Below are 27,960 nucleotides of genomic sequence, written 5' to 3'. Positions count from 1 at the left end.
AATCCTTGAGTTCAGTGGGGTTCAGTCCAAGAGCCTGTGAGAGATCATGACAGACTTTGCTTTAAACTTCCCAGATATGAAAATACTTTTTCATGGGCCTAATTCTGTTGACTTATTTGTTTCTTTTAAAATAATTTTAATGGGAGTTAAATATGTGATATGCATGAAGGAATAGGTCAAGCTCTAGGCCTGGCAAACTTCTGGCTTTAACTACTAGAAGAGGAGTATAAATCTGTTACAGAACGGTATTTCTTCAGAGACAGAGCACTGTTAATCATCCCTTTCTAGAAAAAGGAAAAAGAAGTTTATACCAAAATAAACATGAGTCTATAGCTACAGGACCTACTATCTGCAGATTATTCCAGAAACATGGTCTTAAAAATAAGCACTTTCACACTTACAACTTATGGTGATGCCAAGCTCCACATTATGCTTCTTTGGTAGTTTTACATGAAATGTTCCACTGCTTGGTATAACTGATTCTATAAAAAAATATTTAAAATGTTAGATAATTTATAAGGCACAGCAATTCCAAGTGCATGGAACTATATGTGTAAGCTGATGAAATCACATCAGCATTACAAGCCATGGGTGAAACACAGGTGCTGAAGTGAAGGAAGTAGGACATACAAAGTATGATTTATAACTCTATTGGTAATTTCACAGTAATCCAATTTTTTTTAAGGTTTAACTGAATTTATGGAGATTGTACGGGCTGGCAGCCAGCTGAGACTGCAGGTTTTTAGCTCGTACGCAAGTTCTGTTAGCACACATGAAAATTTTAGCGCTGGAAGATAAGTTTTAATTAAAAGGACAGGAGATCAAGTCTTAAGGACTTCAGGCCTTTGTTGGTGTAGGTCTAACACATTTTTAACTGTCTGCTAAGGTAACTGCCATGGATTTTACATCTACTGGGAAGAAAAGGAATCAAATCACTGATGGAGAAGCACCTGACGCTGACTGGGGCAAAAAACACTTGAACATGCAGCACTGTATTTGAATCCTGACTTTTGACCTCACTGCCAGCAAAAGTTTGGGCCTTGGCCTGAAAAGGAGTAACTGAAATTACAGCTATGGAAACATATACATGTGGCAGAGCAGTCTAACCATGAGTACGAGTCTGCTGTCATGGAGCAAGTGGGAGGAGCACAAACAAGTCCACTGACTGAAATACATGTAACTTCATGTGTATTTAAATTACTTTCTCAATATTTGGTTTTCTTATTTTTTAATATTTCATTTCCTGTGTATATGAATGTACATATTATATTCAGCGCTTTTTTAAAAAAACATTATACTAGATGCGTACATACTAAAAGATGCTACAGAATTACTCTAGGAAACTTTAGCCTGCATTTGACATCATTATTTATAATACCATTAACAATAATCACACTATGCAAAATACAGCACATCTGACACTGTCATGATTTCAAAAGAGCTACTGTCAGATGAACACATAAGTCTTAGAAGTTTTTATTATTTATATAGTGCACATACATAATGTATACTTGTTTGATTTACACAATTTGTGATTTTATAGGTGTATTCTGTATGCTTAAACACATTACAGAAGAAAGGAAAGCCATTAGTAATAATAAAGATTCACCAGCAACATTAACAGTGATTTTTCTAGCTTTTATTAATTCAGTTTCTGTTATTTTATTTAGATTGTTGGTTTGAGATACCGTAAGTGAAACTCTTCAGAGTTTTCTGCTTATCCACGCTTTTATAATACTTTTCTGTCTAGTAAAACATTTCATTAGCTGCCCTCTGCTCAGCAGAATATTTCTATCTCAGGGCAGAAAAATGTCCAGAAATAACTCAGAGGAGGGACTCTCACCAGATCTTACTACAGGACTTGTCATTTCTATTTGTGTTCTGAAGCACGCTGCAGGGCTACATAAAGCTGTACAAAAAGACACACGTTTCAAATAGGTCACTTGAAAATTGAATGGTGTGTATGTGAGAAGAAAGTCTCCACCTTGGATGCCTAACACTTGCAATGTACTTGGGATTTATTCCTTCACTTTTCTTGCAAGACAGAATAACAGTACATTCATACCTGCAACATCAAACTCTATTTCCAAAGTGACCTTGTTGGTGAGGGAGGAGTCTCTGAGCAGCTGATTGGCCTCATCAAATGTGCTGTCTTCCGTTGGGATACCATTTATTGCCACTATTCTGTCTCCTATTTGCAGCACCCCACACCTTGGTACACAATGATACAAAATAATCATCAGATGTCCATGTTACCAGAACCAGCAATATCAAACACATTCAACCTAACCTTGAAGGAGAAGTGGGGCTCAACAGTTTACCCAGACACAGCGGGAGACAGAAGCTGCTGCTGCCCCTTTGCACCAAGACACTCCCAGCATGGGTCGTGCTCACTAGGTGATGGGACCCAGGAAGAGGGGCACTGCCTTCATGCCTCCACCCCACCCATGGACATCACCTCTGCCTCTGACCCGGGGCTACAGGTGGTGTAGCTCTGCAACGGCAGGTAGTACTCGCCTGTGCAGCTACTATTGTTCTCATGCCATGATTAAAGACATACAGAAGCATAAAAATGCAACTGAAATGCTGCAATGAAATCACTAGTAAGTCAAATCTGTGACATTCCCTAAGAGTTGGTTCTGTACCAAGACTGAACAGAGCTGGATATGGCCTCCCCCCATGGCACACTGAATTATCACTATTTTGACTTCAGTGATGTTTCTGGTTTTTGGGTTTTTTTTTCCTTTTGCATGAATATAGCTTCCAGTCTCCTGCTGGAGGACGTTCGATGATAAAAACACTGGTGCTTGTCATTCTTCTTATAGCTGATCAAGCATATGAAATACCATTGTCAGAACAGGCAGTTTATTACTTGCCACACTTCCATTGAGCAAGACCCTCCAATTTATCACAAATCAAAAGCAACAAGCCTGAAGTACCCTGAGGAATGCTCATCAAAACATACTTAGCAGCCAACTGCAAGAACCTCACCTTTCCGCCGGACTGTCAGACTCTATATAGGAAATGAGAGGTGGAGAAGACAAGGTCTCAGTAGCAAACACGCTACCCTGGAGCTGTATCCCAAACCCTACTACGGGGTCAGCTGTCAGCACGACTTCTGTGGTTTCTGTGTGGACGACCTGCCCAGCCAAACCAACAGTGCTAGAGGCTAAAGACACTATAAAACAGAGCAGACCAGGAGGAAAGACATTCATACACAGCAGAAATTTCACTGGTCTTAGAGAAAATTGATCTGTACAATAAACCTAGCCAACAAAACATCTCTTTTAAAGTCAATTTAGCCTAAAGGTTGTAAATTATGTATAAACAGTTATGACATATGAGAGAATACAAAAACACTTGGTTGTATGTTAGAATACAAAACGATAGTTCTTGTACTGAGTAAAAGAAACGTGTTTGGCACCCCCACTCCAAAAATCTCAGAACATGCTTGAATTCTGTTTGCATTAGGTTTGAGGTATGGATGAGCAGAATTTTCACAGGAGCTAAAGGAACTGAAAGTGCAAGCCCAGCTTCTATTCAGGCTGACTCCCATGAGCTCTTTTGAACATCTCACAGCAAAGCAGTGTTAGCAACAAAGCACGTGGCCCAGGCTTGCTTGCAAGAAATAAGGATGACTTCCTCTTGCACATGTTTACTACAAGTCAGCAATTTGTCAGGCTAAGTGGGTAGTGTAAGTCGAACAAGCCCCTCTGTTTTAGCAACCAGTATATCCCAAGAGATTGTGAGAAAAAAAGTTCTTTGGGGTCTCTCAAAGGAACTGGGGGACCCTTCTGTGAGAAACACGAGCAGCTACTTCTGTACTCCTGATTTACTCCCTCTCTCTATTCTCACTCATGTTCTGAATAGGCTGCATTACAGAACAAATCAAGATAAAAACAACACTGAGATTCAATGCAATTAGCTATGAAAGGAGGAGACTGCACTTTTAGTTCTTTGATCTCTGCCTAAATGTCTATTGGATCATTGTTCTGATTCCCCCAGCGACAAGCTACTGCCTTTCATTATGTCATACACAGAAAGCTAGAGTTTTTCAATTCCCATTTGGACCAGTAATGATAATCCTCCAATGCTAAGGATTCTGAATGTTTTCATGTTATAAATCTACTCCATTACCACTCCACCTCTAATTTCCTTCAAGAGCCATTTTTGTCTGCAGTAGCTACTAAGAATTAGATAAAAGTTCATGGTTTATCTGAGGGATTGTTTAACTGTGGATTTTTTCTTTCTTAGATGTGAGAAAAAATTAGTTCCTGTTTTTATATTACAGATAATATTAACACAGCTGTGCAAACATGCCAGAGGTTCTATAAGTATCTCCTGCACTTTGGGGCTATAAGAATTAGACTTTTGCTCTGAAATAGTTAGTATAAAATCTGATTAATGTAGCACAGTTGGCAATTACAGTTCTGTTGCGAAAATTTCACTTGTCAAAAACCTCATGAATTTCTGTTTTCTCCCAGCAAAGCTCCTTTCAACTCTGAAAACGACTTTTCTAAATTACTGTGAATTCTCACTCATATCTTGTTTTAATTTTCCTTTGTAAGAACTGTGTGTTTTTTCAGTTACTCAATAGCTTCCTTCTTATTGTTTTTTTTATCTGCACTCAGTAAGACATGCTCATACCCAAATGCAAATACTAATAATCTGTTCTTAGAAATGGCCACCAGCTTTAGCTTTAGTGAGTGTCCTGGTTTCAGCCAGCATAGAGTTAACTTTCCTTGGGCTGAGAGGGAGCACAGCTGGAGGGCCGGGTCCCTATCGATCATTGAAGTATTCCATATCATGTGATGTTATGCTCAATATATAGTGCTCTCTCACTGGCGTCTTTGTTTTCAGTTTCCGGGTTGGCATGGTGGGATTTTTCTGGTGTGGTTGGATCGCTGCTGGGGACAGGTTCTTTACCGGTTGCCACTCGGTGAGCCACTGCTGCATTTTACCTGTTTTGGACTATGATTGTTACTGTTGTTTTTGTTACTATTACTAATTTTTTTTTAATTCAACCTACAAATTTCTTCTTTTGTCCCTCCCCTATTTCACCGGAGGGTGGGGGGGAGGGTGGGGGGAGTAAACAACTGGCCACGTGGCGATTTGTTACTGGCTGAGTTCAAACCACAACAATTTTTGGTGCTCAACGTGAGGCACGAGGTTTGAGATAATGACAGAACGGGTAATAATGTTGATTGCTTGGCTCCTTGAGATTTTATCACCTCATCTGCGATATGTATTTCCCATGCTGTTGCTCACAGTCCGTGAGAGTTGGGTTAAGATTTTGTTTTTGCTGTACTATGTGATGCTTATCTATGATGGGGTGCTGTCATCAGCCCTGGGGCTATTTACAATTGTGTTTGAGCAATTCAGGAATTCCAGATACGTTTGGAATGTTGATACTAACATGGTCATCTTACTGCTAGGAGATAGTGTGTTCCTGCATGTGGTTCAGGTTTTGTTCAGGATTATGCAACTATTTAAGAATATCCCTTGGAAATCTACCCAAGATTAGAGAATTATGAGTGGCTGGGGGTGTGGAGTAGCATGGGCAAGTACCTAGAACAGTGGGCACCTCTGGTGTATTGGAACTTCACTCCTGCACAGGTGCAGAATCCTGAAAAACTAGTAAAATATTTGGAAAAAGTATGTTGTCACCTGGGTAATTCCAGAGAGGCACAGCTCACTGCAACATGCTGGGGCCTAGCCCACACCTACCGAGTGCTATTAAACACTGTTCAGCACCCTCAAGAGGAAGAGAAGGGCTCTGCACCTGGTAACCAAGTAACAGAAACTGCAGCCACTACAACTGCGAGGACGGGCGCTGCAGGTGAACCAGAGGACCAACCCATGACGGTGTCAGTTGCTCCCATACATAAGAAGAAATACACAAGAAAATCCCCTCGCGGCGTACAGGGTGATGATGAACCAGGCCTGTCACAAGAACAGGAGGAGGAGGAGGCAGAGCCAGTGATAGTCACCTGATCCTTATCCCTGAGCGAGTTGTAAGACATGCAAAAAGATTTCAGCCGCCATCCAGGTAAGCAACTCGTTACGTGGCTGCTCCAATGCTGGGGTAGTGGGGCCAGTAGTGTGGAACTAGAGAGTAGGGAGGCCAGGCAGCTGGGATCCCTGTCTAGGGAAGGGGACATCGACAAAATCATTGGAAAGAAGACACAAAATCTCAGTCTCTGGAGGTAATTCCTGTCAAGCGTGAGGGAGAGGTATCCCTTCAAGGAAGATTTTGTGTGTCATCCAAGTAAGTGGACCACTATGGAGAGAGATATTCAATATTTGAGGGAGCTAGCTGTGCGGGAGACAGTTTACTATGACCCAGATAATGCACGGCTACCCACAGATCCAGATGAAGTCCGATGCACCTGGCCCATGTGGTGGAAGTTTGCACAGAGCACACCATCATCATATGCCAATGCATTAGCAGTAACAGACTGGAGAGACAAAGAGGGACCAACAGTAGATGAAATGGCTTGCTGACTATGACAATATGAAGAAAGTCTCTCTTCCTCCCTGGTCATGGCTGTGGAGAAATTATCTCAAGAATTCCAGCAATTTAAAGAGGACATGTCCTACTCCCCACCTGCACGGACTAGAACTTCGGCTATTAGGAGCAGTTGTTTCTCTACTCGAGAGAATGGGTACACACCACAGGGGAACCGGTGGCGTTGCCTGCGTGACTATGGAGAAGACATGAAGAAATGGGATGGAAAACCTACCTACCTCCTAGAAGAGCAGGTATGTGAGCTGGAAGGAAGAACAAGTACAAAACGCAGTTCTTTCAGGAGAAATGCTGCTCCAGTTTCCAGTAATCAAGTGCCCAAACAAAGCAGAAAGGTTGACTTTGCTCATGAACCTATGAGAAGAACTTCTGACTTGTATTCACAAGAAGTGAGTGATCAAGATGAGGCTGAAACCCGTGCACACCATACTAACCCATTTGTCATTAGCGGGTATTATGACCAACATTAGAGGGGCCCCGCCTCCAGCCAGGCGGGGGACAGGGACAACCGAGTTTACTGGACTGTGTGGATTCGATGGCCTGGCACATCTGACCCCCAGCAGTATAAGGCTTTAGTGGACACTGGTGTTCAATGCACCCTAATGCCGTCAAATTTTAAAGAAGCAGAACCCATTTGTATTTCAGGAGTGATGGGGGGTCTCAACAGTTGACTGTATTGCAGGCCGGGGTGAACCTAAGTGGAAAAGAGTGGGAAAAACACCCCATTGTGACTGGCCCAGAAGCTCCATGTATTCTTGGTATAGATTATCTCAGGAGAGGGTATTTTAAGGACCCAAAAGGGTATCGGTGGGCTTTCAGTATAGCTGCCTTGGAAACAGAGGAAATTAAACAGCTGTCTGTGTTATCTGGTCTCTCAGAGGATCCTTCTGTTGTGGGATTGCTGAGGGTTGAAGAACAATGGGTGCCAACTGCCACTACATCAGTGCACTGACAGCAATACTGCACCAGTGGAGACTCTGTAATCCCTATCCATAAACTGATTCGTCAACTCGAGAGCCAAGGAGACATCAGCAAGACGTGCTCCCCCTTTAACAGCCCCATATGGCCAGTGCGAAAGTCTAATGGAGAGTGGAGATTGACAGTGGACTATTGTGGCCTGAATGAAGTCACACCACTGCTGAGTGCTGCTGTGCCAGACAGGCTACAACTTCAGTATGAACTAGAGTCGAAGGCAGCCAAGTGGTACGCCACGACTGATATTGCCAACGCATTTTTCTCCATCCCTCTGGCAGCAGAATGCAGGTCACAGTTCGCTTTTACCTGAAGGGGTGTCTAATACACCTGGAATCGACTGCCCCAGGGGTGGAAACACAGCCCCACCATTTGACATAGACTGATCCAGACTGCACTGGAACAGGGTGAAGCCGTGGAACACTTACAATACATTGATGACATCATTATATGGGGTAATACAGCAGAAGAAGTTTTTGAGAAAGGCGAGAAAATAATCCAAATCCTTTTGAGAGCTGGTTTTGCCATAAAGCAAGGTAAGGTCAGCGGACCTGCACAAGAGATTCAGTTTTTAGGAGTAAAATGGCAAGATGGATGTCATCAGATTCCAATGGAGGTGATTAATAAAATAACAGCTATGTCCCCACTGACTAACAGAAAGGAAACACAAGCTTTCTTAGGTGTTGTGGGTTTCTGGAGACTGCACATTCCAAATTACAGTCAGATTGTAAGCCCTCTCTATCAAGTGACCCAGTAAAAGAATGATTTTATATGGGGCCTGGAGCAACGACAAGCTTTTGAACAAATTAAACAGGAAATAGTTCATGCAGTAGCTCTTGGGCCAGTTCATACACAACAAGATGTTTAAAATGTGCTCTACACTGCAACCAGGAAGAATGGCCCTAACTCTCTGGCAAAAAGCACCAGGGGAGACTTGGGGTCGACCCCTGGGGTTTTGGAGTCGGGGATACAGAGGATCTGAGGACTGCTATACTCCAACCGAAAAGGAGATATTGGCAGCATATGAAGGGGTCTGAGCTGCTTCAGAGGTGATTGGGACTGAAGCACAGCTCCTGCTGGCTCCCCGACTGCCAGTGCTGGGCTGGATGCTCAAAGGGAGTGTCCCCTCTACACACCATGCAACTGATGCCACGTGGAGTAAATGGGTCGCATTAATCACACAATGGGCTCGAATAGGGGGCCCCAGCCGTACGGGAATACTGGAAGTGATTACAAATTGGCCAGAAGGCAAAGATTTTGGAATGGTGCCACAGGAAGAGGTAACACATACTGAAGAGGACCCACCATGTAATAAACTACTGGATAATAAGAAGTGATATGCCCTGTTTACTGACAGGTCCTGTCGCATTGTGGGGAAAAATTGAAGGTGGAAAGCAGCTGTGTGGAGCCCTACATGACAGGTCGCAGAACCTGCTGAAGGAGAAGGTGAATCAAGTCAGTTTGCAGAGGTGAAAGCCATGCAGCTGGCCTTGAATACCTCTGAGCGAGAAAAGCGGCCAGTGCTCTACCTCTATACTGACTCATGGATGGTGGCAAATGCGCTGTGGGTGCGGTTACAGCAGTGGAAAAGGAGCAACTGGCAGTGCAGAGGCAAACTCATCTGGGCTGCTGAATTACAGCAAGATATTGGTGCTTGGGTAGAGAATCTGGTTGTGAAAGTATGCCATCTAGATGCTCATGTACCCAAGAGCCGGGCCACTGAAGAACATCAGAACAACCAACAGGCGGATCAAGCTGCCAAGATTAAGGTGTCTCAGGTAGATCTGGACTGGCAAGATAAGGGTGAACAATTTATGGCTCGCTGGGCCCATGACTCCTCAGGCCATCAGGGAAGAGATGCAACATATAGATGGGCTCGTGATTGAGGGGTGGACTTAACCATGGATGCTATTGCACAGGTAATCCATGAATGTGAGACATGTGCTACAATCGAGCAAGCCAAACGGTTAAAACCCATTTGCTATGGAGGATGACGGTTAAAATATAAATATGGGGAGGCCTGGCAGATTGATTGTATCAGCTTCCACAAACTCGGCAAGGCAAACACTATGTGCTTACAATGGTGGAAGCAGCCACTGGCTGGTTGGAAATTTATGCCGTGTCCCATGCCATTGCCCGGAACACCATTTTAGGCCTTGAGAAGAAAGTCTTGTGGTGGCATGGCATGCCAGAAAGGATTGAGTCAGATAATGGGATATATTTCCAAAACAAACTCATAGACGCCTGGGCCAACGAACATGGTATTGAGTGGATATATCACATTCCCTACCATGCACCAGCCTCTGGGAAAATTGAGCGATACAATGGGTTGCTAAAAACTACACTGAGAGCAATGGGTGGTGGAACTTTCAAACACTGGGACGTGCATTTAGCAAAAGCCACCTGGTTAGTCAATACCAGAGGATCTGCCAAGCAAGCTGGCCCTGCTCAATCAAACCTCCTACGTACTGTAGATGGGGATAAAGCCCCCATAGTGCGCATTAAAAATATGCTGGGGAAGACAGTCTGGGTTACTCCTGCATTGGGTAAAGGTAAACCCATGCGTGGGATTACTTTTGCTCAAGGACCTGAGTGCACTTGGTGAGTAATGCAGAAGGATGGAGAAGTCCAATATGTGACTCAGGGAGATTTGATTTTAGGTGAGAATAGCCAATGAATCGAACTGTCAAATAACCCTGTTATTGCAATTGGTGCCCCGCAACATCCTCCTGCCACATCCAAAGCCTCCTGCTCCACTTGCTGAGCAAAAATTTCTTCTTTTACAAATCTCATCTTTTGTCCCTCCCCTATTTCACTGGGGGGGGTGGGGTGGGGGGTGAGGTGGGGGGGGAGTAAACAACTGGCCTCGTGGCGATTTGCTACCGACTGAGTTCAAACCACAAGAGTGAGAAATAGGTTTCTTCAGCCCTCAAAGCTGCAAAGGCTAAAATATGACTAAGCCAGATGAATTCAGAGTTAATATAATACTAGATCCCCGAATGCACCCTCTAGAAATGTCTAAATTTAGGGCATCCAAGCTCAGAAAAGTTCGATTTTCCCTTTCTTTAAGGTCATACAACAATTACTTGTTAGCTGCATCTTTGTTTCCCATCACTTATGTGTCCATTCCCGGGTGCAGCAGGCACCTAGCTGACACTGTAACTTTCTTACTCTTTTTCTAATACAGTACCAGGAACCTAAAGGTCTCACAACATTTATTTCAACTTTCCGGACAGCTAAGGTCTTAATTCACATTGGGAAATTTACTATTTGTGGGATTTAAAACTCACCCTGATAAATATTTTGATGATGTGGACACTTAAAAGTGACTCCCACTCCCAAAGAAAACGAAACAGAAACAAAAAAAGCAGAGATGAAAATACCCTTTCCAAATCATATAACAATAGCTATCTGCTAAGCCTTTATAAAATGCCACAGATACCCAAAACCATGACTCAGAGCATGTTGGGGTTTGTAACTCAACAATAATTGCCTCAAGATACACTGCTGGTTTTTTGCTGCTTGATGGATTCGAAGTTTTACAGGCCAGGAAGCAGCCTTACTGATTTAAAAAGGGGGCATGGATGTATATGTAGTTCCAGTGAACCCTGGTTGCTTCTGCTAGGGGTACAGTTTAGCATACTTGTATAGTGTTTGTCCAACTCTTAGCAACAGTCCTGGGAGCTGGTTTACTATATGATCTGCAGTTATGTCAATAATAATCTTGAATTTGAAGATTATGTACTTGTGCTCTGCTTCTCATGTGCCTGCAGGAATAAAAGTAACAATGTATTTAAAGGTACATATATGGATTATTATGCCTGCAGTCTCCCACTCTGACCCTTGAGAAATTGCAAAATGTTCACTATTCCTCCTGGTAGCAGATAACTTGGATGTGCTGAGAAAATAGTACCGACGCACATCTAAGACCCTCTCTAATTTCTACCAGATATGCAGTCCCGGTAACTATCATGTAAGTTGGTATAAAATTGTCTCACTTTCAAGTACTAATATGGACCTATTACAAAATACTTCAGGATTTAAACTTTAACCAAATAATAATCTAAGTGTTTCTACAATTCCATACTTTAAAACTAAAAAAAGCAGAGGAATAATAAAAATTGAAAACAAGTGGCATAAATAAATAATAAAGCATGTGACAGCAGGACATGCCTTCAATTTTTACAGCCACATGTCTGGAAAGATCCATGTAACTAATGCAATGATTGTAAAATCATGGCCATAAAAATCTTGTAACCTCCTGTACCATCACACATCATGATGAATTTTGGCATGATCACATTACGTTATGCAGGTTTTCCTAAATAATTTGCAATGTGAACTTTATAGCACCCTTCACCAATACGTCCTTTTCTTCCCAAATGACGTCCTAACAGATTATTAAAAGTTTCACTAATAGACCGCTCAGATGATCCAACTGGATTAAAGAAAGAAAAAATTCCCACTAAAATTAAGAGACTGTGCTATTCCTTTCTATGAAAAGGACAGCAGTCAAGGCTACCTCATTCTCATGAGTCTCCCACAAAGGGACAGGGGCAAGATTTTCCAAGTTCTGTTGATGGATGGTGGAAGGGTACAGGACCAGTCATTCTCTATCATGTTCACTTGCAGCACATTCAGTCCAGTGTGGGCCTCTGAAGTTGGCTGTTACTGCAGTCACAAGCATGGGTATAAGTCTAGTAACAGGAGTAAGGAACTCTGCATGGGCTGGAAAGCAAGCTCACAGAAAGGGCAAGCAAGCCTGGGTGGCCAGCCAATTCCTCCAAGGCCAGCTCTGATTCAGGGTTGCTGATGTAGTCCCTGCACGTAGTGAGGCACAGACTCACCCAGTGATGGGCCAGTTCCACATATTTTGCAATACTCTATATCCAGCCCTCACAATGCAAGTGCATAACAAACTACCCCACAACAGAGTCTCATCCTAATTCCTCCTAGCTAGAGATTTGTTTAATCATAGCAGCCTGTCATTCCCAAGGCCTTCTGACTTGAGGCATCTTTCAGGTGAGCTGCAGTGCTTATGTGACTGTCCCACTTAAACCTAATGTCACTGGCCTTGTTCTCAGCCTTTGCAGGATAGCAAATTGCAGGACAAGGCTTCCTTGAAGGAAAAATATCTGAAAGATATAACAACACAAGTAACAACTGTCTCCCAAGATCCATAATAGGATTAGCTTTCAGGATTAACAGTCCTTTGATGGATGGAACAGCTATAATTTAGCACAATGGAAGAACTATTTTTTGCATCCAGCATTATTTTACTACTCAAATAAATTACTATTAGTGTAACATTACTACCATTTCTTACATACATGTGAGAACACCTAAGAGCTGGACCCCTGCTGATACCATAGCATGGATGGACACACTATCTCCCTGAACCAAAAGAGTTCATTAGAAGCTAATGTCAACAGATGAGTTGTGAAAAATGGCTGATCAGATTAAAAATAAAAAATGCACTCACAGGCAAGTGTTATGTAAAAATATTTGCTTTATGAAACAAATAAGAACAAGCAAGCCACAAAAAACTGCAAGAAAGCAAAACCTCAGCTCCTCTCTCAAACTCACAACTCCATAGTGACTGACCTTAGTTGGAGGCTGTTGGTTGCTCTGAGTTTGCTATGACCATGGGAAATCTTTAATAGAGGGCAACTGTGCTGTAATGTGCAGCAGCTCAGTTTTTCCAGAGTGGACCTGTGAGCATTATTAGCTGGAGCAGACGATTTACAGTGCAGTTCTCAGTTCCCTGCTCTGGAGGAACTGAGCTGCTGAGGATCACATGAAGATGGACAAGCCAAAAGGAGAGGTGGCACTTACATGGAGTCTGGGAAACAATGTGCTGATAACAGCCATACTCTCTCTGGCCCAGTGAATACTTAGCAATACACAAAGTGGAACAGCCTGAAATATACCCACCCTGGCTTGGGAAATTACTGACTTATGGGAAATCCATGCTTTGAATCCCAGAGAGTGGTCAGAAACAAGGCCATTTAGTCTTCACTGTTATTTGTTGCTCTTCCTCCCAAAAACGACTGTACAGGTTATAGTGTAGATGTAAACATTAAAACTACCTAGGGAGGTACTGTGGCAAGCTCTTTTTCCGTAAAAATAAAGTTGGTTGAGCTTACCAGCAATCTGTTTTTGACTATTCAGCTATCAATTCTATTCCCTGATAGAACTGGGAAGAATTGAATAAGAAATTTGAAAATCACTTCAGCAACGGTATAACAAACTCTTCCAGAATTGTCTGAAGAAAACATGTTTTATATATTACAGATGAGATAGTTAAGCTGCATGGCCTCTACTCATCTCATTTTAGCACTGGACAAATATTTTTACACTGATGTTTCCCTACATCTAACAGAAAATCCAACTGTGCTCTCTTCTGCCTAATATATATATATTAATTAAGGTACTTTGTACCTTTTTTCAGTATCTTCCCCCTCCTCCACCCATTCACTGCACATTTTGAGCAAATGCTGTTACCACCTACAGGAGCTTTTGAAGTCCTTCTTTTTCATCCTCCGCCTCATCATTGTCCCACGTGGGCTGGTGGAGTAGAGGCTGCGAGGTAAGGTCCCCATGTTCAGGGAACTCAGGCTGTATGCGCTCATGGAGGTAGGAGAGAAGGATGAAGACACCAAAGCTGCTGTAAGAAATCAAACACTTGGCACACAGCACTCAAGTCTTCATGGAAGAGTGCGGCACATGCCTGTAACTCATCAACGAATCAAACAATGTGTATGATGCACAGGAATGGTTTGTGCATTTTCAATAACAAAGACATTAAACCACATAGGTGACCCTAGGTAAAAGTATAGCCAGCATTTCATGAAAATACCTGCTGGAAGATAACAAAGATACTGGAGGTACAAAAAGTACATTCATAGTATACAGCTTACTTTAGGCGAATCACGTTCAATTAAATTTTTCGACACATATCCATGAACCAATGCAGATACACTGATTTTAGAAATGCCTTTTTGTAGTAGGTAATTTCTGACAAAAGATTTGTAAGCAATGCTTTGCATTCAAAAATCATGCTTTATATACACTATTCAAATCTAATGGTCTACTCATATAGTGGAAGAGCTGATTCATTCAGAATTTTCAAGCCTTTTCCTGTTTGCCTTGTTACAGAAAGGAAAAGGTGTAAAATGTCAGAAATAACCTTGGCATGGCTATGAAAAAGTGTAGCATCCATAAAACTGAAAAGGTTTTAGTGCCTGAAATGGGAAAAGTATGAGTGAAAGACGAGGGGAGGGAGAAGAAGGAAGAAGAAGAGGAGGAGAGAATATGTCAGCAGGAAAAAGCATGGAACATTACGAAGGCTTTTTTGAGGAGGCGCTTTCTGGAATTTCAAGGCTGGCATCCTGCAATGGTCAGGGTGGTAGGTGTTATAATGGTGGTAGGTGAGAAGGCTGCTGTGGCTGTTGGCACACGAGTCCCAGGTAAGTTGCCTGTTGCTTCTTTGAACCTTCACTGCCCACATGAAGGGATGATGGAAAATCAGAAAACAAAAGGACCAGAGAAGAGGGAAAAGTAACTGAATTGCCCAAACAAACAAAACAAAAGAAGTCCAAAAAGGAAAATAAAGTGGAATAATAAATAACCTGGTCTTGTCTTCTTACCAGGGGATGCTAGCTTGAGGAACAGAAATAATAATTTTTCTCAGAATAAATGCCAATCAGAAGATTGGGTTTTTCTGTTTTCTTGTATTTGTTTTTAAAAAGATTAGTACTGAATCAACTTCTAATCTCATTCTGGCTTTAGGAGCTAAGATTGCAAACCTCCTTAGAAAATACTAAGGTATTAAATATGACCACTAACTGAAGCTTAGTAAGTCTCTGCTTGCATTCACCTACATTAAAAAGACCAACCAGATACTATACATAGCACTGCCTAGAATGGAGATGTTTACTTGCCAGTCATTTCAATTTACTGCATTGACATTTTAATTTTGCCAACCCTCTATTGTTGGCATTATGCTATTCTGTGCAGTAAACCACTACCCTGGGCCAGCAGCAGAAAAACTATCCTGAAGCCTGGTTAATAAAGAAAAGAGTTCTTATTGATTAGTTGGATGTGCAATTTAATGTGTTTTTTTTTTTTAAAAAAACTTGATCTTCAAAACATTAAAATGATCCTTTTCTGGATGAAATTTGAGACCGTATTTGATTGCTGATTCTACCTATGGGGAGTGTGGGATATGCCAAAAGTGAAGGCCAGTATTTACCAAGAGAATGGGAAGCATTTCAGTTGATGGGTCAAATATTAAAGGAAAATTATTGAAGTCACCCTTCATTAAACACAGTCTATTCATCATTAACTTCAGCATAGACATGTCCCTGCTGAACCTTAGAGGAACACTTCAAACTGGGAACTATTCCCTGAATTTTTGTCTTAAAACCACTGAGGGATTCACCCCTACTATGCATCGTAAGTTACAGTCCTTGGCCCATGAGCTGCATTACCTGTGTCTCTTTGCTACCTGATATAATGGCTGCAGACACATATGACCCTATGCTGGACTTTAGCAGTAGCCAAAAATCTGGACTGTTTAGGTTGGACCAACACCTTGTGTTCACATCTTACTCCCTGAGACAAAATAAGGGGGAGAAGGGTAGTCACTGCAGCAAGCACTGCACAGTGCCTCAAGAAAAGCTATCCTTTTGTTTCATTTCAGATTACCTGAGTAATGATCTGCTAATTGTCTGAACATATTAACCCTCCTCTGACTCAAAAGCAATGCCTGTCACTACAGCAGTACACACCAGGGAAGGGAGAGGAAAAGGAGAGCAGAGAGGCCCACCATATCCCCCAGCCTTATGAGGTGGTTGGGACTCTGGAGGCCATGGCACTGCGAGGTCTGGCCCTGTGCCCTTGACCGGGATGTCCCAGACCTGTGTCCCTCCCTGAGAACACCCCTGCTATGCCCTGACATATGTCTGAATCAAAAGAATTTTTTTTTTTTTTTTGCCTCCCTCAACAGATAACAAAGGTGAGGATGGGGTGTGATGCCAACACCAGGAGTAGAGCTCAGCACCACCAGCCAGACTATGTCTTGGCTCATCCACTGGCACCAGTGCCCATGACCTCAGAGACTTTGGAAAATCTCACGTCAGCCAGAAAAGTCCCAGAAAGAGCAGCAGTAGCCTGATACGGCCATATGTATCTTACAGACTTATTATATCTCCTCAGATGAAACCATCTCTTTGATAATGTGCACAGACAGCAAGATTTCAAAATTTTAACTATGGTGTAAAAATTAAAATCTGATAAGAACAATGTGGCCAGGTAGATTTTCATTTTCAAGTTGCTGTGAGCCTTGTTTAATTAAAAAGACTGCTTCCAGCAGGAAATTATCTGGTAGTCTTTGATTTTTTTTTTTTTTAATGTTTTATTTTCATGCTGAGAGTAGAGATAAAAATGTCCTACAAAGTGGGAAGGCACACAAATTTAGTTTGCTCAGCTTGTAGAAGGATAATCCCAATTCAACAAAAGTTCTGTAAAAGAAAATCCTATTGTGTGTAACTGTAGTAATTTAGCAGTAATTTGAGCTATTCCAACCCAGGGTTGTGTACAGTGAACATAAAACTAATGGGGCAGCAAGAGAAATGAATGTTAGCAGCACAGTATAAAGGAAAAAAAAAACAAGAAAAAAAATCTGATCTTTTATAGTGGTCTCCATTTTACTTTAGGGCTAAAATTTCAATTTATTTTATATACTGACTTTCCTACCCATCTTAAATTCCTAACGTGTTCCCATAAGACCAATAACTGAGCTCAACAGATACAGCCCTAATGACTCAGCTTATCCCAGACACATAAAGGGAGCTTTTCAAACTCTGCAGCATCTAGTCCATACCACACCTGATGAAAGGTTGTTTCCAAGAGGGTACTTGTTTCCATAAAGCATGTTACATCTTGAATTGGTTGTGATATTGGAGTAGCACCACCTGGTGAGGGGCTGGGAAAGGCTGTAAATATGCTAGTTATTCTGCCTTACTTAAGAAAGCAATTTTATTACCTTAGGGAGATTTCTCCCCAAAAGATGCTCTTATGTAGCTTTTGCAGATCTGCCTGGTATGATTTCATAATGGCCAGTTCTTAACTCTGGCATGGCAAAAGCATTGCTTTTTCTAAGCATCTACACTGGGTCAAGGTGACTAGCACATTAACAGCATCAATATGTTTTAAATGTTGGTTAAGAAACCAACTGCTTCAAGTAATACAATCATCTATACAAATCTTTGGCCCTGGTACGCATCTTCCCAGAAGAAACACTCTTCAAAGGTTCTTTAACCAGCCACAAATGGACTGTGTGACATCTTCACTTCAAAAAAATGAAAGATCTGTTTGCAACGTACTGTCATAACTGAAAAGAATGGAAATACATTGCAAAATTTGGTCTCCATCTCATTCTGCTTCTGCTGTATCACTCCCTGCTCCCTCACCCCTTTAATCGGCTTAAGTAGAAACGGGAAAGAAGTGCAGATGAATAATACTAGAACATGGTATCAACAAGGGTTACTTTTTGTCCACCCTGGTCTAGGAGAAACTAGTGTCTCCTCAGCCACTAGTTCAATATTCACCACTCTGTGACAAACTGAGTAAAGCATTGCTTATCCATGGACAGCTTGGATCTTAGATAGATGTCCAAGAACTGATATTTCTAGGCCTCAGAACTCCCAATGATTGCAACAGTAGAGTCAACAGGTGTCTTTATGTACATCTACAAGTGTGCAGAACCATTTCTCAGTAAAACATTTCCCTCTCTATCCATAGGAATCTCAGAGGGTACATTAAGGCCAAGAAAACACAGAGCTTCTCAGAAACTGCAGAAACATAACCTGGGGAGCTGAAACAATATTTACAGACATAACTACCGCAATAGCTTTCTTGGCCATTCGGGAAGGGCAGGCAAAGTAAAAGACAGAAAAAGGAAAGGGTATTTGGTGCTACAGATGATCTTACCGTGCTCCGGGCCTTTCAGTGCTAGTCGTGTCTGGTGGTGAGGAAGGATCTCAAGTTTGACATTATCCGCTGCATTAGCCAAAAACTGCGTTGCTTCTGCCAGTGTACAGTACTCCATGCTGGTGCCGTCAATGGACAGAATATGGTCTCCTACATGTAATGCACCACATCTACATAAAAGGGGAAAAACTCAGTGTGATCAGGTATGCTCTTTGCTTGGAAAATGAGTTTTACTGCCTTCAAACTGGTCATGACAACTATGAACGTGTTCTTTTTTTCGAGAGAGATTTGTGTTTTGTAGGCATTGTCACTGGTCAGACTTTATATCTATTAGTACAAACCTTAAAAACAATTCAGTTAATACAGTATATGCCAAGACATCACTCACAGAACTGGAATGGGGTAGCTGACTATAAAAATATGTGTGAATGGCAGCAGAATAAAATGAGAAGAGCTTAAGAAGACTCAAATAACTTGGTCACATATCCCTCACACAAGCACCCAGTTCATCATTTTTTGAGTTATAGTTCAAACATTTATTAGTACAAAAGCTGTAAATGATGATGAAATTATGCAGTAGTCAAACAAATAATGAAACCAGGGCTGGCATGGTGACTTGAGGAGTGGGGTGGGGAGGGGGCTATCTGCTAAATCTCGCTGCACTCAAGAGACTGGCTACTGGATGAGTTGAGAAATGCAAACACAGCAGTCAGCATCCCGACGTACCAGTCAAGTGGACAGCTCCTTTAATTGGTTACCCCCTGCGAAATGGGAAAAAACAGAGGGAGAAAATTAAAGCATCCTGCACCATTGAACTGGAGAACACCCCTGGATCAATGGCCGTCACTCTCAAAGTTTCTACTGTAGGGAAAAGCCCACAGAGGAGCTGTAGACTCACTGCTACAAGTGGGTGCTACCAAAAGCACCGTTGTCAAAGAGGAGTTACAAGGTAGGGTGACTGGGGACATGCAGGAGGAATTTGCTGCTGAAACATAACGTTTAAGGAGTTTTTAGATAGAGATATGTATATAGAAATATACTGTATATGTATAAACACATACGCACACACACACATGCACACACTCCAGTAAAGATCCCACAGCTCTGTTACGGATGTTTAGACCACTGGGGAAAAATATCTATCTTTTTTTTTAATGGTTTAAATGGTTTTATTTAAAGGTTTAAATGAAGTGGAAAAATTACAGCAAAATAACTTCAAAATACAGAAGCCAGTCTTCCTAATACCTCAGTTGTATTCTTAAATATCAATAAAAAAATCCAGACATAAGGAGTTCCATTTCACTGTGCCACAAGAATGAGTGATATATTCTAAAAGAACACTTCAAGGTTGCAAAGACTCAAAATTTACTTCCCTTGACAGCTGTTCCATATTGTGGGCTTACTTTAAGAATTCCAGTGTGTTATTTATTTTTTTGAATACTAATTTTTGCCACAGCATTACATTTAATAGTCAGAGCAGACCTCTAAACTCCTGTGTTGCATAGTGCAAGCAGACAGTCACATATTACATGGGGGCTGGCTTATGTCATTGTATACTACCTGAATGAGCTAAAGTAAATGGTGTCCTGGAAGTCTTAAAATTGACAGTATGGAACAACGATCCGTCAAAGTGCTAATTTTAAGACCTACAACCTTGAGAGCATCTGGTTCAGTCAATTTTATCAAAAAAGGGAAGGGTTTCTTTAAAACCAAACCAAACAAAAGCAGAAATAAAATGGATGTATGGACCTGCAGTGTCAGCCCTCTGTCACACTCACCTGTCTGCAATACTCGCAGACTTGATTTTGTCTATGACAATGACCTGTTTGTTGCAGCACATCGAGGTAGTTAGTGCAACCCCAAGAGCAGCACCTGGAGTTTTGGCAACTTCAACTAGCAGTGGCCCAGACGCTGTTGCTACTGAATCTGTTGAAATTACAGAACAAAAGATCAGTATTATACCAATGTAGTACTTATGCCATTTTCATATTTTCCCACATAGTCTCCATGGCTATTCTATTTCTCTAACCAGACAACATGCCACTTAAAGAAATTCTGGAATAGCATCAGCTTAGGTGTCAAGAATCAGCACTTAATGTTGAAAATTATAAATGCAATAGGCAGTTTGTGAATTTGGGATGTCTATAAGCTTCCGAGTGTGTCAGAATCAGAGGTGGACCAGGTTAAGGAACCAGGATGTGTTAGCGGACCACTCTCTTGAACAACTGAAGCTAAAAATTACCTGGAATTTAAAACAGGCATGCTGAAGAAAGAATTAATTAAAAAAGGAGAAAACTACCTGAAAAAAAAATAGGTGAACAGGTTAGAGAAAGATGCTAAATTAATTTTCAGAAAAGAAGGGGAAGGTCTGTGGAGAACAGCTATAATAACCAAATGAAGAAGGTGAAGAAAAGGTCTACCAGAAATCTCTCACAAAAAGAAAGGACAATGTAGGAGAAAATGGTGAAACTGCAGAGGGCATGACAGCTAGAAATAGTAGGATTTAAAGCAAAATGCTTGTGAGGAGCAACCTGATTTAGTGGAAGGTGTCCCTGCCCATGGCAGGGGGGTTGGAACTAGATGATCTTTAAGGTCCCTTCCCACCCAAACCATTCTATGATTCTATGAGGAGGTTCAGAAGATTCTTGTAATATCCCGTCACTGGATGAAGTAATGCCTTGCAACAGGGCACAGATAGTAAATGACCAACACTGAAAAAAGAAAGCAGAAAAATAGGAGGCAGCCACAGTCATGATTGACGACTGTGGTGTGGAACTATGCCCAAGAGAGACAAATGCTAGACAGAACAAAGAAAAAAGGCAGCAGGCTGTGTCCTAAATGCCAAAACACAGCAGGCAGTGATAAGGGTGAAGTACATTCTGGAGACTGCCTGAGAACTCCTACTAACCGATACCCATCGATCAACAACTGATCTCAGTGGAGTAAGATAGAGTAAGTGAAGGTGTGCTTTAAGGACATAAAAAGACTGAGACAAAGAAAGTGATATCAGAAGTGTTTGGAGGTGCTTACAATCAGAATAAGGAAAAAATGACTAAACAAAGACTTACGCTGGAGCAAAGTTACCAAATGTCTTGCTAGCAAACATGAGAGATTTGTATTCACAGAGTACTGGACCCTGCTGTAAGAATACTAAGAAAACATTCAACTGTGATAGTCTCTCAGAAGTTCCTGAGATTGAAGCTTTAAAAGAACTGCAGCTGGGCTTCAGAGTATGGAGGAGAAGACAGATATAAGATATTCCATTCAGTCTTAAATCTAGACAATCAGTCCAAAAATGTAATTCTGACACAGACAAGAAAGACTGTGAAACAGTGTACTATCATACAAAACTAACAAGCTATATGAAGATAGAAGAAACTGAATGAGAGCTTCATTAATTAACACTCAGCTAAGGTGTTAGAGAGCAATGTAGGTAAACTGGATATAGAAATGGAGTGAAAAAAGGTGCTTGGATAGGATAACGTACATTACCAGTAAAGCATCAGTTAATTATTACAGAACTCCTTTCTCCCCCCACGACTTGAAATAATTTTTATATTCCTGTTGTCTTTTTTTCCAGTTAGAAACCTGAGAGTTTGAAGGGGAGATTTAGTATTTTTGAAAGTGCCCATTAAATCTGAGCAACTCATTTTTGTGCCCAATTGGGACTGAACTTCCTCAAGCGCTGTCAAAATAACCTGTTCCACAAATCTGAACCTAACTTTAAATTGTGATCCAGAAGAAGGGTCCACTCAGTAGCATTCCTGCCTGGAGCTTCGGGCACTAAATAGCTTCAAAGTTGGATGAACTGCACTCAGCAGCTACCTGTCTTTCTCTAGTAACTAAAGAAGGAGGTTATCACAATCAAATTCCTGGTTTAGGTGCCTTGGTTAAGGGTCTAAGTAAGGCAGGATGCACGCAGTGACTTGTGTACAGCCAAATAAATGCACAGAGCAGAATTTAAGAATTCCCATTTCCTGTTCCTGCACTGAGAAACAATTATTTTCTTCTTGAATATTCCAGTGGTTTCTGGAGCTACAAACAAGCTTGCATTTACAAACATATGGGAAGAAGACTCAAACAACATCTATCATCAGTACCGTGACAAAGGTTTGAACTCGCATCGATTCAGAAAATGGCAAAGCTCAACTTGTTATTGGCCTTTTGCAAGTTCTTTCTGTAACGATTGCCTTGAGGAGAGGAGAGGAAACTAAATGCAAATATCTGTTGAGAATGAGTAAATCTTTCAAGATGCTGCTCCAGAATTACTGGAGAAATGCATGATCAGCTTATGCCCTAACATTATTTCCCAGGTGCCTGTTGAAATGCACAGGGAAAGCAAACCAAGGCAGACAGGATGAATAAATAAGATATACTACATTAGAGGAACCAGAAGAGATGGAGTGTGTCTAACTGTGGAAAATAAACACAAGGAAGAGAAATCTGAAGGCAATAATCAAGTACACACTCCCTGACAGAGAAGGATTAGTTTATCATGTTGAAGTAAAGCATGGATATGAAAAATGAATCATACAGGTATAAATTATTCATGTGTGAAGATGTTTCAGTCATTAAGATATTTACACCGTGACTGAAGCACTTAAACACTATGTTGATTTATTGGCTATGTAATTACATAAGATATACTGATGAATGTTTGTGTGAAAAATGCTCTAGATTTCTGATTTTGTTAATCATTTTTCTTACTTTTGAGCACTGCATCTCAATCAGTACAAGAGGCTTGATTAAAACGTCCCAGAGGAAGCAGCATTGCTTTCCGCATGCTAATACATTTCTTCAGATAGATAGCAGCATACCTTTTTTATTTGACAGCTTAAATCGCTGGCAACAAGGGTTTTTATTTTGAATATACTTTTATGATGTGTAAGTGTACTATATGATATATAAAAACTTTTGGATAAAATAAGCAGTGTCACCACTCTCCCTTACCTCAAAAGATAATCACAAATGATTTTTTAAAGTTGAAAAAACCCTAATTTTTTATCATGATCAGTGGAAATAAAGACTAAGTGATCACATTACATGCATTTGTTTACATACTTGTAAATGTATGTACCTGCTAATTCTTGCCTATCCTCATGGTTTGTTGAATCCTGTTCAACAACTGATGGGTGGTGGAGGACAGAAAACCTCTTCAGGACTCCCACAGTAGGGCCAGCCCAAAAGTGTTTGTAGTGCTTGTATTAGGCAGCAGAGAATCTACATGTGAAACAGTATTTCTAAATGCCCTAAGATGGGAAAAGCTTCAGTCATAGTTTACAATCAATATTGACACTAAATCCACAGGTTTATTAGTCTATGATGCTTTTTTTTTAAGGTTTTTTTCTTCCCAAAGCCTTCTTGTACTTCAAGCTGGGGAGTACTGCTATAGTGTGAGCATGTTCCTGTAGGAACACTGAGCTCTGTGGTTACTATCTGTGCTCTGCAGCTTCTCACTTCTCTAACTGGAAGGTTTCGGGTGCTTTCTTATTTTTTTTGTAAGAAGTCATGGTAACACAAGGTGCAGATAATTTTTTGAGCAGCTTGGAAGAGACAGACAAAGAGGAAGAGTGTCAAAACAGATTTTGACCTTAAACAGGCAGCTGAACCAGCTGAAAGACACAGCTCCACAAGACTGCTATTGATCTTGCCTGGATGCTGCTGTATCTTCTAGCAATGATGTGAGTGACAAACAAGTGGATACTTTACTATCTCACACTAATTTTTCTCTCGCTGAGCTTTTTCCCCATTAGGTTTCCACCACAGGCTAACGATTTTTTCACCTTGAAATAGTATATAGCAGGTTCATATAGCCTTCTCTGTTGTTGTTGTGATTCTCTGACTGAAAATAAAAAAAAATAAAAATACAGAAAGACTGGACCAGTAGCTGGGTGGATCACAGAGGTGTATTTCAGTGAAGTTAAGGAAGACTGCTGTGGAAATAGAAAAAACCTGAAATCTCTGACACTCTCTCCTTTAATAGCAAAACATTGGAAAATTTACAGCAAATCAGTTTGGAGAAATCAGTTTGAATCCCCCCATGACTCCCAAACGCCCTACACTTTACATTTGCTTTCCTCTGCTCTCTCTGTGCTCTTTTTTTAATTCACAAAAATAATTGATTCTTTTCCAGCACCTGCTCAGCAATCATACATGCTACAGCTCTGATGTGCATGGGACAGCCATTGGTTATTCCCCAAGGAACCTGTTGAGTAAACGTGCATATAAGGACCCTCACAAGTCCTTATATGCAGAAACACACAGCCATTTCCTTGAACTTGCTTTCTTTAACAAAAATACAACAGAATGTAGGGGAGGTATGCGTTTTTACGTATGTTACCCAGCGTGAGTTACAGAAAGGGTCTAATGCAAAACACTATTACAGCTGCTTCTAGCTCTAGGAAGGTTGAGACAACTGTCAGCACTCAATGCACAAGTGGAAGGTACTTTGAAACTGCAGGGGTCAGTCTAGTGTGTAAGGCACAGAATGGGATGACAGCAGTCCCAGCTCCTGCTGCCAGATCTGGGCCTTTATTTGCCATACCTCAGGGTATTTTACAGAATAACCAATGGTGGGGAATGTGCAGCAGGCACAGTTGTGTCAGTCCATTCAGAATCAGCACGTTAGGGATTAGCACCCCTATTTTCTGTAGGAAGTAGCAGGAGTTGAAACATTAAAACATTTTTTTTTTCCCCATGAATGGCTCAAAATTTCAGGTTTCAGACATACCATAGGTTTATCACCAGGACAGCTTTGAGTGTTTGCCATTCCTTTGCAAAGCTAGATTGCTCAAATGCAAAAGTCAGAGTCAATACATTTCTCACAGGTCACTTAAAATCCATGGCCAATTGAAGAAATTTAAGCCCAGGTAACCAACCCAAAGAACTGGCAGAACTTCCAACAGACTGGATGATTTCTGTTTCTAAGACCTATGGCTTTAGCAGTGACACTCTCCATACAGACTATTTTGCAAGGCCGTTTACGGTACTTCTCAGCTGACAGTGAAGCAACATAAAAGCACTCAGAGATTCTGTGTGCATTCACATCCACTTTTTTTCATTAACTGACAGACTCTTCATTACTATCAAACAGTATCTTAAATTGCACTCAATGAATCTTGTCATCCGCCATGTGGTTTGCTTATTGTATTCTTAAGGACTTTTTTTTTTTTTTAAAAATGAACACCAACCCAGAAAGAACATTGTGTCCATTAAAACGTTCTGCAAGACTGAAACACCTAAAGTTTTCCCAACTCCTCACAGTCCAGTGGCAAGATGGTATCGCTATCTGCGATAGTGAGACTCATAAACCTCTATCGTACTGTGGCCCCACTATTTCCCTTCTCATGTTTCCCTGAGACTGCCCTAGTGATAGGTGGTCAACCTCCTCCAACTGTCTGCCTTTTCCATGGCCCTCAGCAAAACAAGAGCCAAAACCAGAAATGGCTAGTTACTTTACTGTGCAAGAGAAAGATCTGCTGTGTGTAGGGAAGTTTTTCTCCACCTTTCTCCTTCCCCTGTGCTTCTCTCCACTAACACCTTACTTCTTCTTTCCCCAGGTTTGTAGTTCACCAGGTCACAGATGCAGAGAGATGAAAAAAACCCCTTTTGGCACTGTTTTTCGGCCACATCCTAAAATATTCCTTAGGCTATTTTGCTAACATTGTAAATTTCCTTTGTAGGGATATTTTCATTCACTCATATTTAACACCAACTAGGTGACTGGCTAAGTCTCCCTTACCCACACAGAGTTGACTGATGGTTATTTAGATAGTAAATCTTTTGGGGCAGGAGGCTGCTCATTTATGTAATATCCTTTCCTTGTACTCCAAAGATAGTCTGATCTCAACAAATCCCTAATCTCCATTTTGCAAAGAAGGGAACATTAATTACATATTTTTTAAGATGATCTAATTAAGAAATTGAGATAGGGATCATGGGTCAATGGTTTTGAGAGGCAAAGTAGCAGCAAGGAAGAAAGGCAGGAATAATACTTCTGCAGTGTCTGAAGGGCATGGGAACAACATTCAAGATGCCCTACAGCTGGGTTGCACCATTCTCAGTCACTCAGAGCAATATGATTTGATTCCTCATACTTTTGTGACTGTAAAGGTTGTGAAACACACACAGAGCACTGATGCACAGTACTGGCCTTGGTATTCTGTTCTACTAATACTGCACAATGTTTGCACCCTGGCTTTGTTCATGCTTCATTTATCAGAGTAACCTTTTTTCATCTCAGATCTTACGGGAAAACTAGAGTCAATGCCAGCTAGCAAGCTCTGATAATGATTTCTGAAAAGCTAAAAGTCACTGACTGTTTCCAATTCCCCCCTGAGAGCTAGAACACAAAAAATATTAATAAGCTTAATGACATGTGAGACTTTACCCTAAAATATATTTTGGAACAGAGTAAGCTGGCATTATATACTGCAAGCAATATTTGGGGAGTGAGGATGGTAGTTTCTTTAATAATATAGCAACTATTTAAAAATTAAATATTGTTCTTGTTCAAAGGATCAGTGGCAGTCTCCAAGGCCCAACTTATAACCTACCATAAGATATGTGTGCTCCTAGTGTTCCCTTGATTATGGAGTATCTGTGTGTTTCAGGCAGGCTGTAGAGTGAGCGACAGTTGTTCTAATTTTATTCTGCTCAGCTATAATTAAAGGGGCAAAAACAGTACTAAAAAAATATAAAGTACTGTCTTTTTCCTTATTGCCAGTAACAGCACAGCACTGTAGCTGCTGGGCTACTAATTGAAAGAAAGCTCACAGAGTCCACAGAAAAACATGAAATTACTGCTAAGGAAAAAAGCCACCAATGGCATCTTACACCCACTCACCTTTAGAATAATCAGATTTCAAAAATGAAAAATAGGAATAATTTCAAGAGGACGCCAGCAGAATGACTTATAGTGAAATCAGAGGGACCTCTCAACCTCAGAATGGAAAACGGAGACATTATTCTCTAAATGAATGTGCCACCTATCTCCTCCCCTGTACACAAGCCATTTCATATTCTTTTCAACTGACTGGAACAGTCTTTCCATTTTCTTTTTCTCGCCTAATTCCTGCAGTTCATTTATATGCCTCTAATTCAGTCAGGTTCTTCAAATCAAAAGCTTAGGTGCTGCCTTTACCTAATTTCATACTTTGCAACCCTAGCCCCATCATCCTTCTCAGCTCAGAAAGGTCTGCTAACCAGTTGAAGAACCATCCCCACCTTCAAAGCACTCACACCAGTGTGGGTGGGGATGTACTCAAAATCCACATGTGAACTTTCTCAGGCTTTCTCTCATGTTCAGACCACAAAAGCCTGCCCAAACCCTTTTTGCTCAAAAGACTTTCCCCAATTCTTGGGACACTCCTTCTTCCTACTAACTCTGTTTCATGCTCAGACATCCTTCATTTTTACTAGGTCCCTTCTCTGCTCAAAAGCTGTATTAAATCCCGATCTCCTAACTT

General features: G+C 41.2%; 1 protein-coding gene across 8 annotated transcripts in view; it reads right to left on the bottom strand.

The window, feature by feature from the left end:
* Positions 1-27,960, bottom strand: part of GRIP1 (glutamate receptor interacting protein 1) — a 342,061-nt gene that overhangs the window by 35,649 nt on the left and 278,452 nt on the right. For 5 of the 8 annotated variants that reach the window (XM_074827290.1, XM_074827286.1, XM_074827288.1 and 2 more), the window contains exons 8-13: positions 20,272-20,419; positions 18,494-18,663; positions 14,010-14,165; positions 2,992-3,178; positions 2,066-2,211; positions 402-482 (exon numbers count right to left, since the gene is read on the bottom strand). In XM_074827290.1, the coding sequence (XP_074683391.1) occupies positions 402-482; positions 2,066-2,211; positions 2,992-3,178; positions 14,010-14,165; positions 18,494-18,663; positions 20,272-20,419 (888 nt within the window). Of the gene's footprint in view, positions 1-401; positions 483-2,065; positions 2,212-2,991; positions 3,179-14,009; positions 14,166-14,842; positions 14,999-18,493; positions 18,664-20,271; positions 20,420-27,960 lie in introns of all 8 variants that reach the window. The other 3 variants (XM_074827287.1, XM_074827294.1, XM_074827293.1) reach the window with 2 other exon arrangements.

Source organism: Strix aluco, chromosome 5 (assembly GCF_031877795.1).
Source record: "Strix aluco isolate bStrAlu1 chromosome 5, bStrAlu1.hap1, whole genome shotgun sequence".
Classification (NCBI taxonomy): Eukaryota; Metazoa; Chordata; class Aves; order Strigiformes; family Strigidae; genus Strix; species Strix aluco.
Note: the sequence above shows the minus strand (reverse complement) of the source record. Positions and strands in the feature narration are given on the sequence as shown.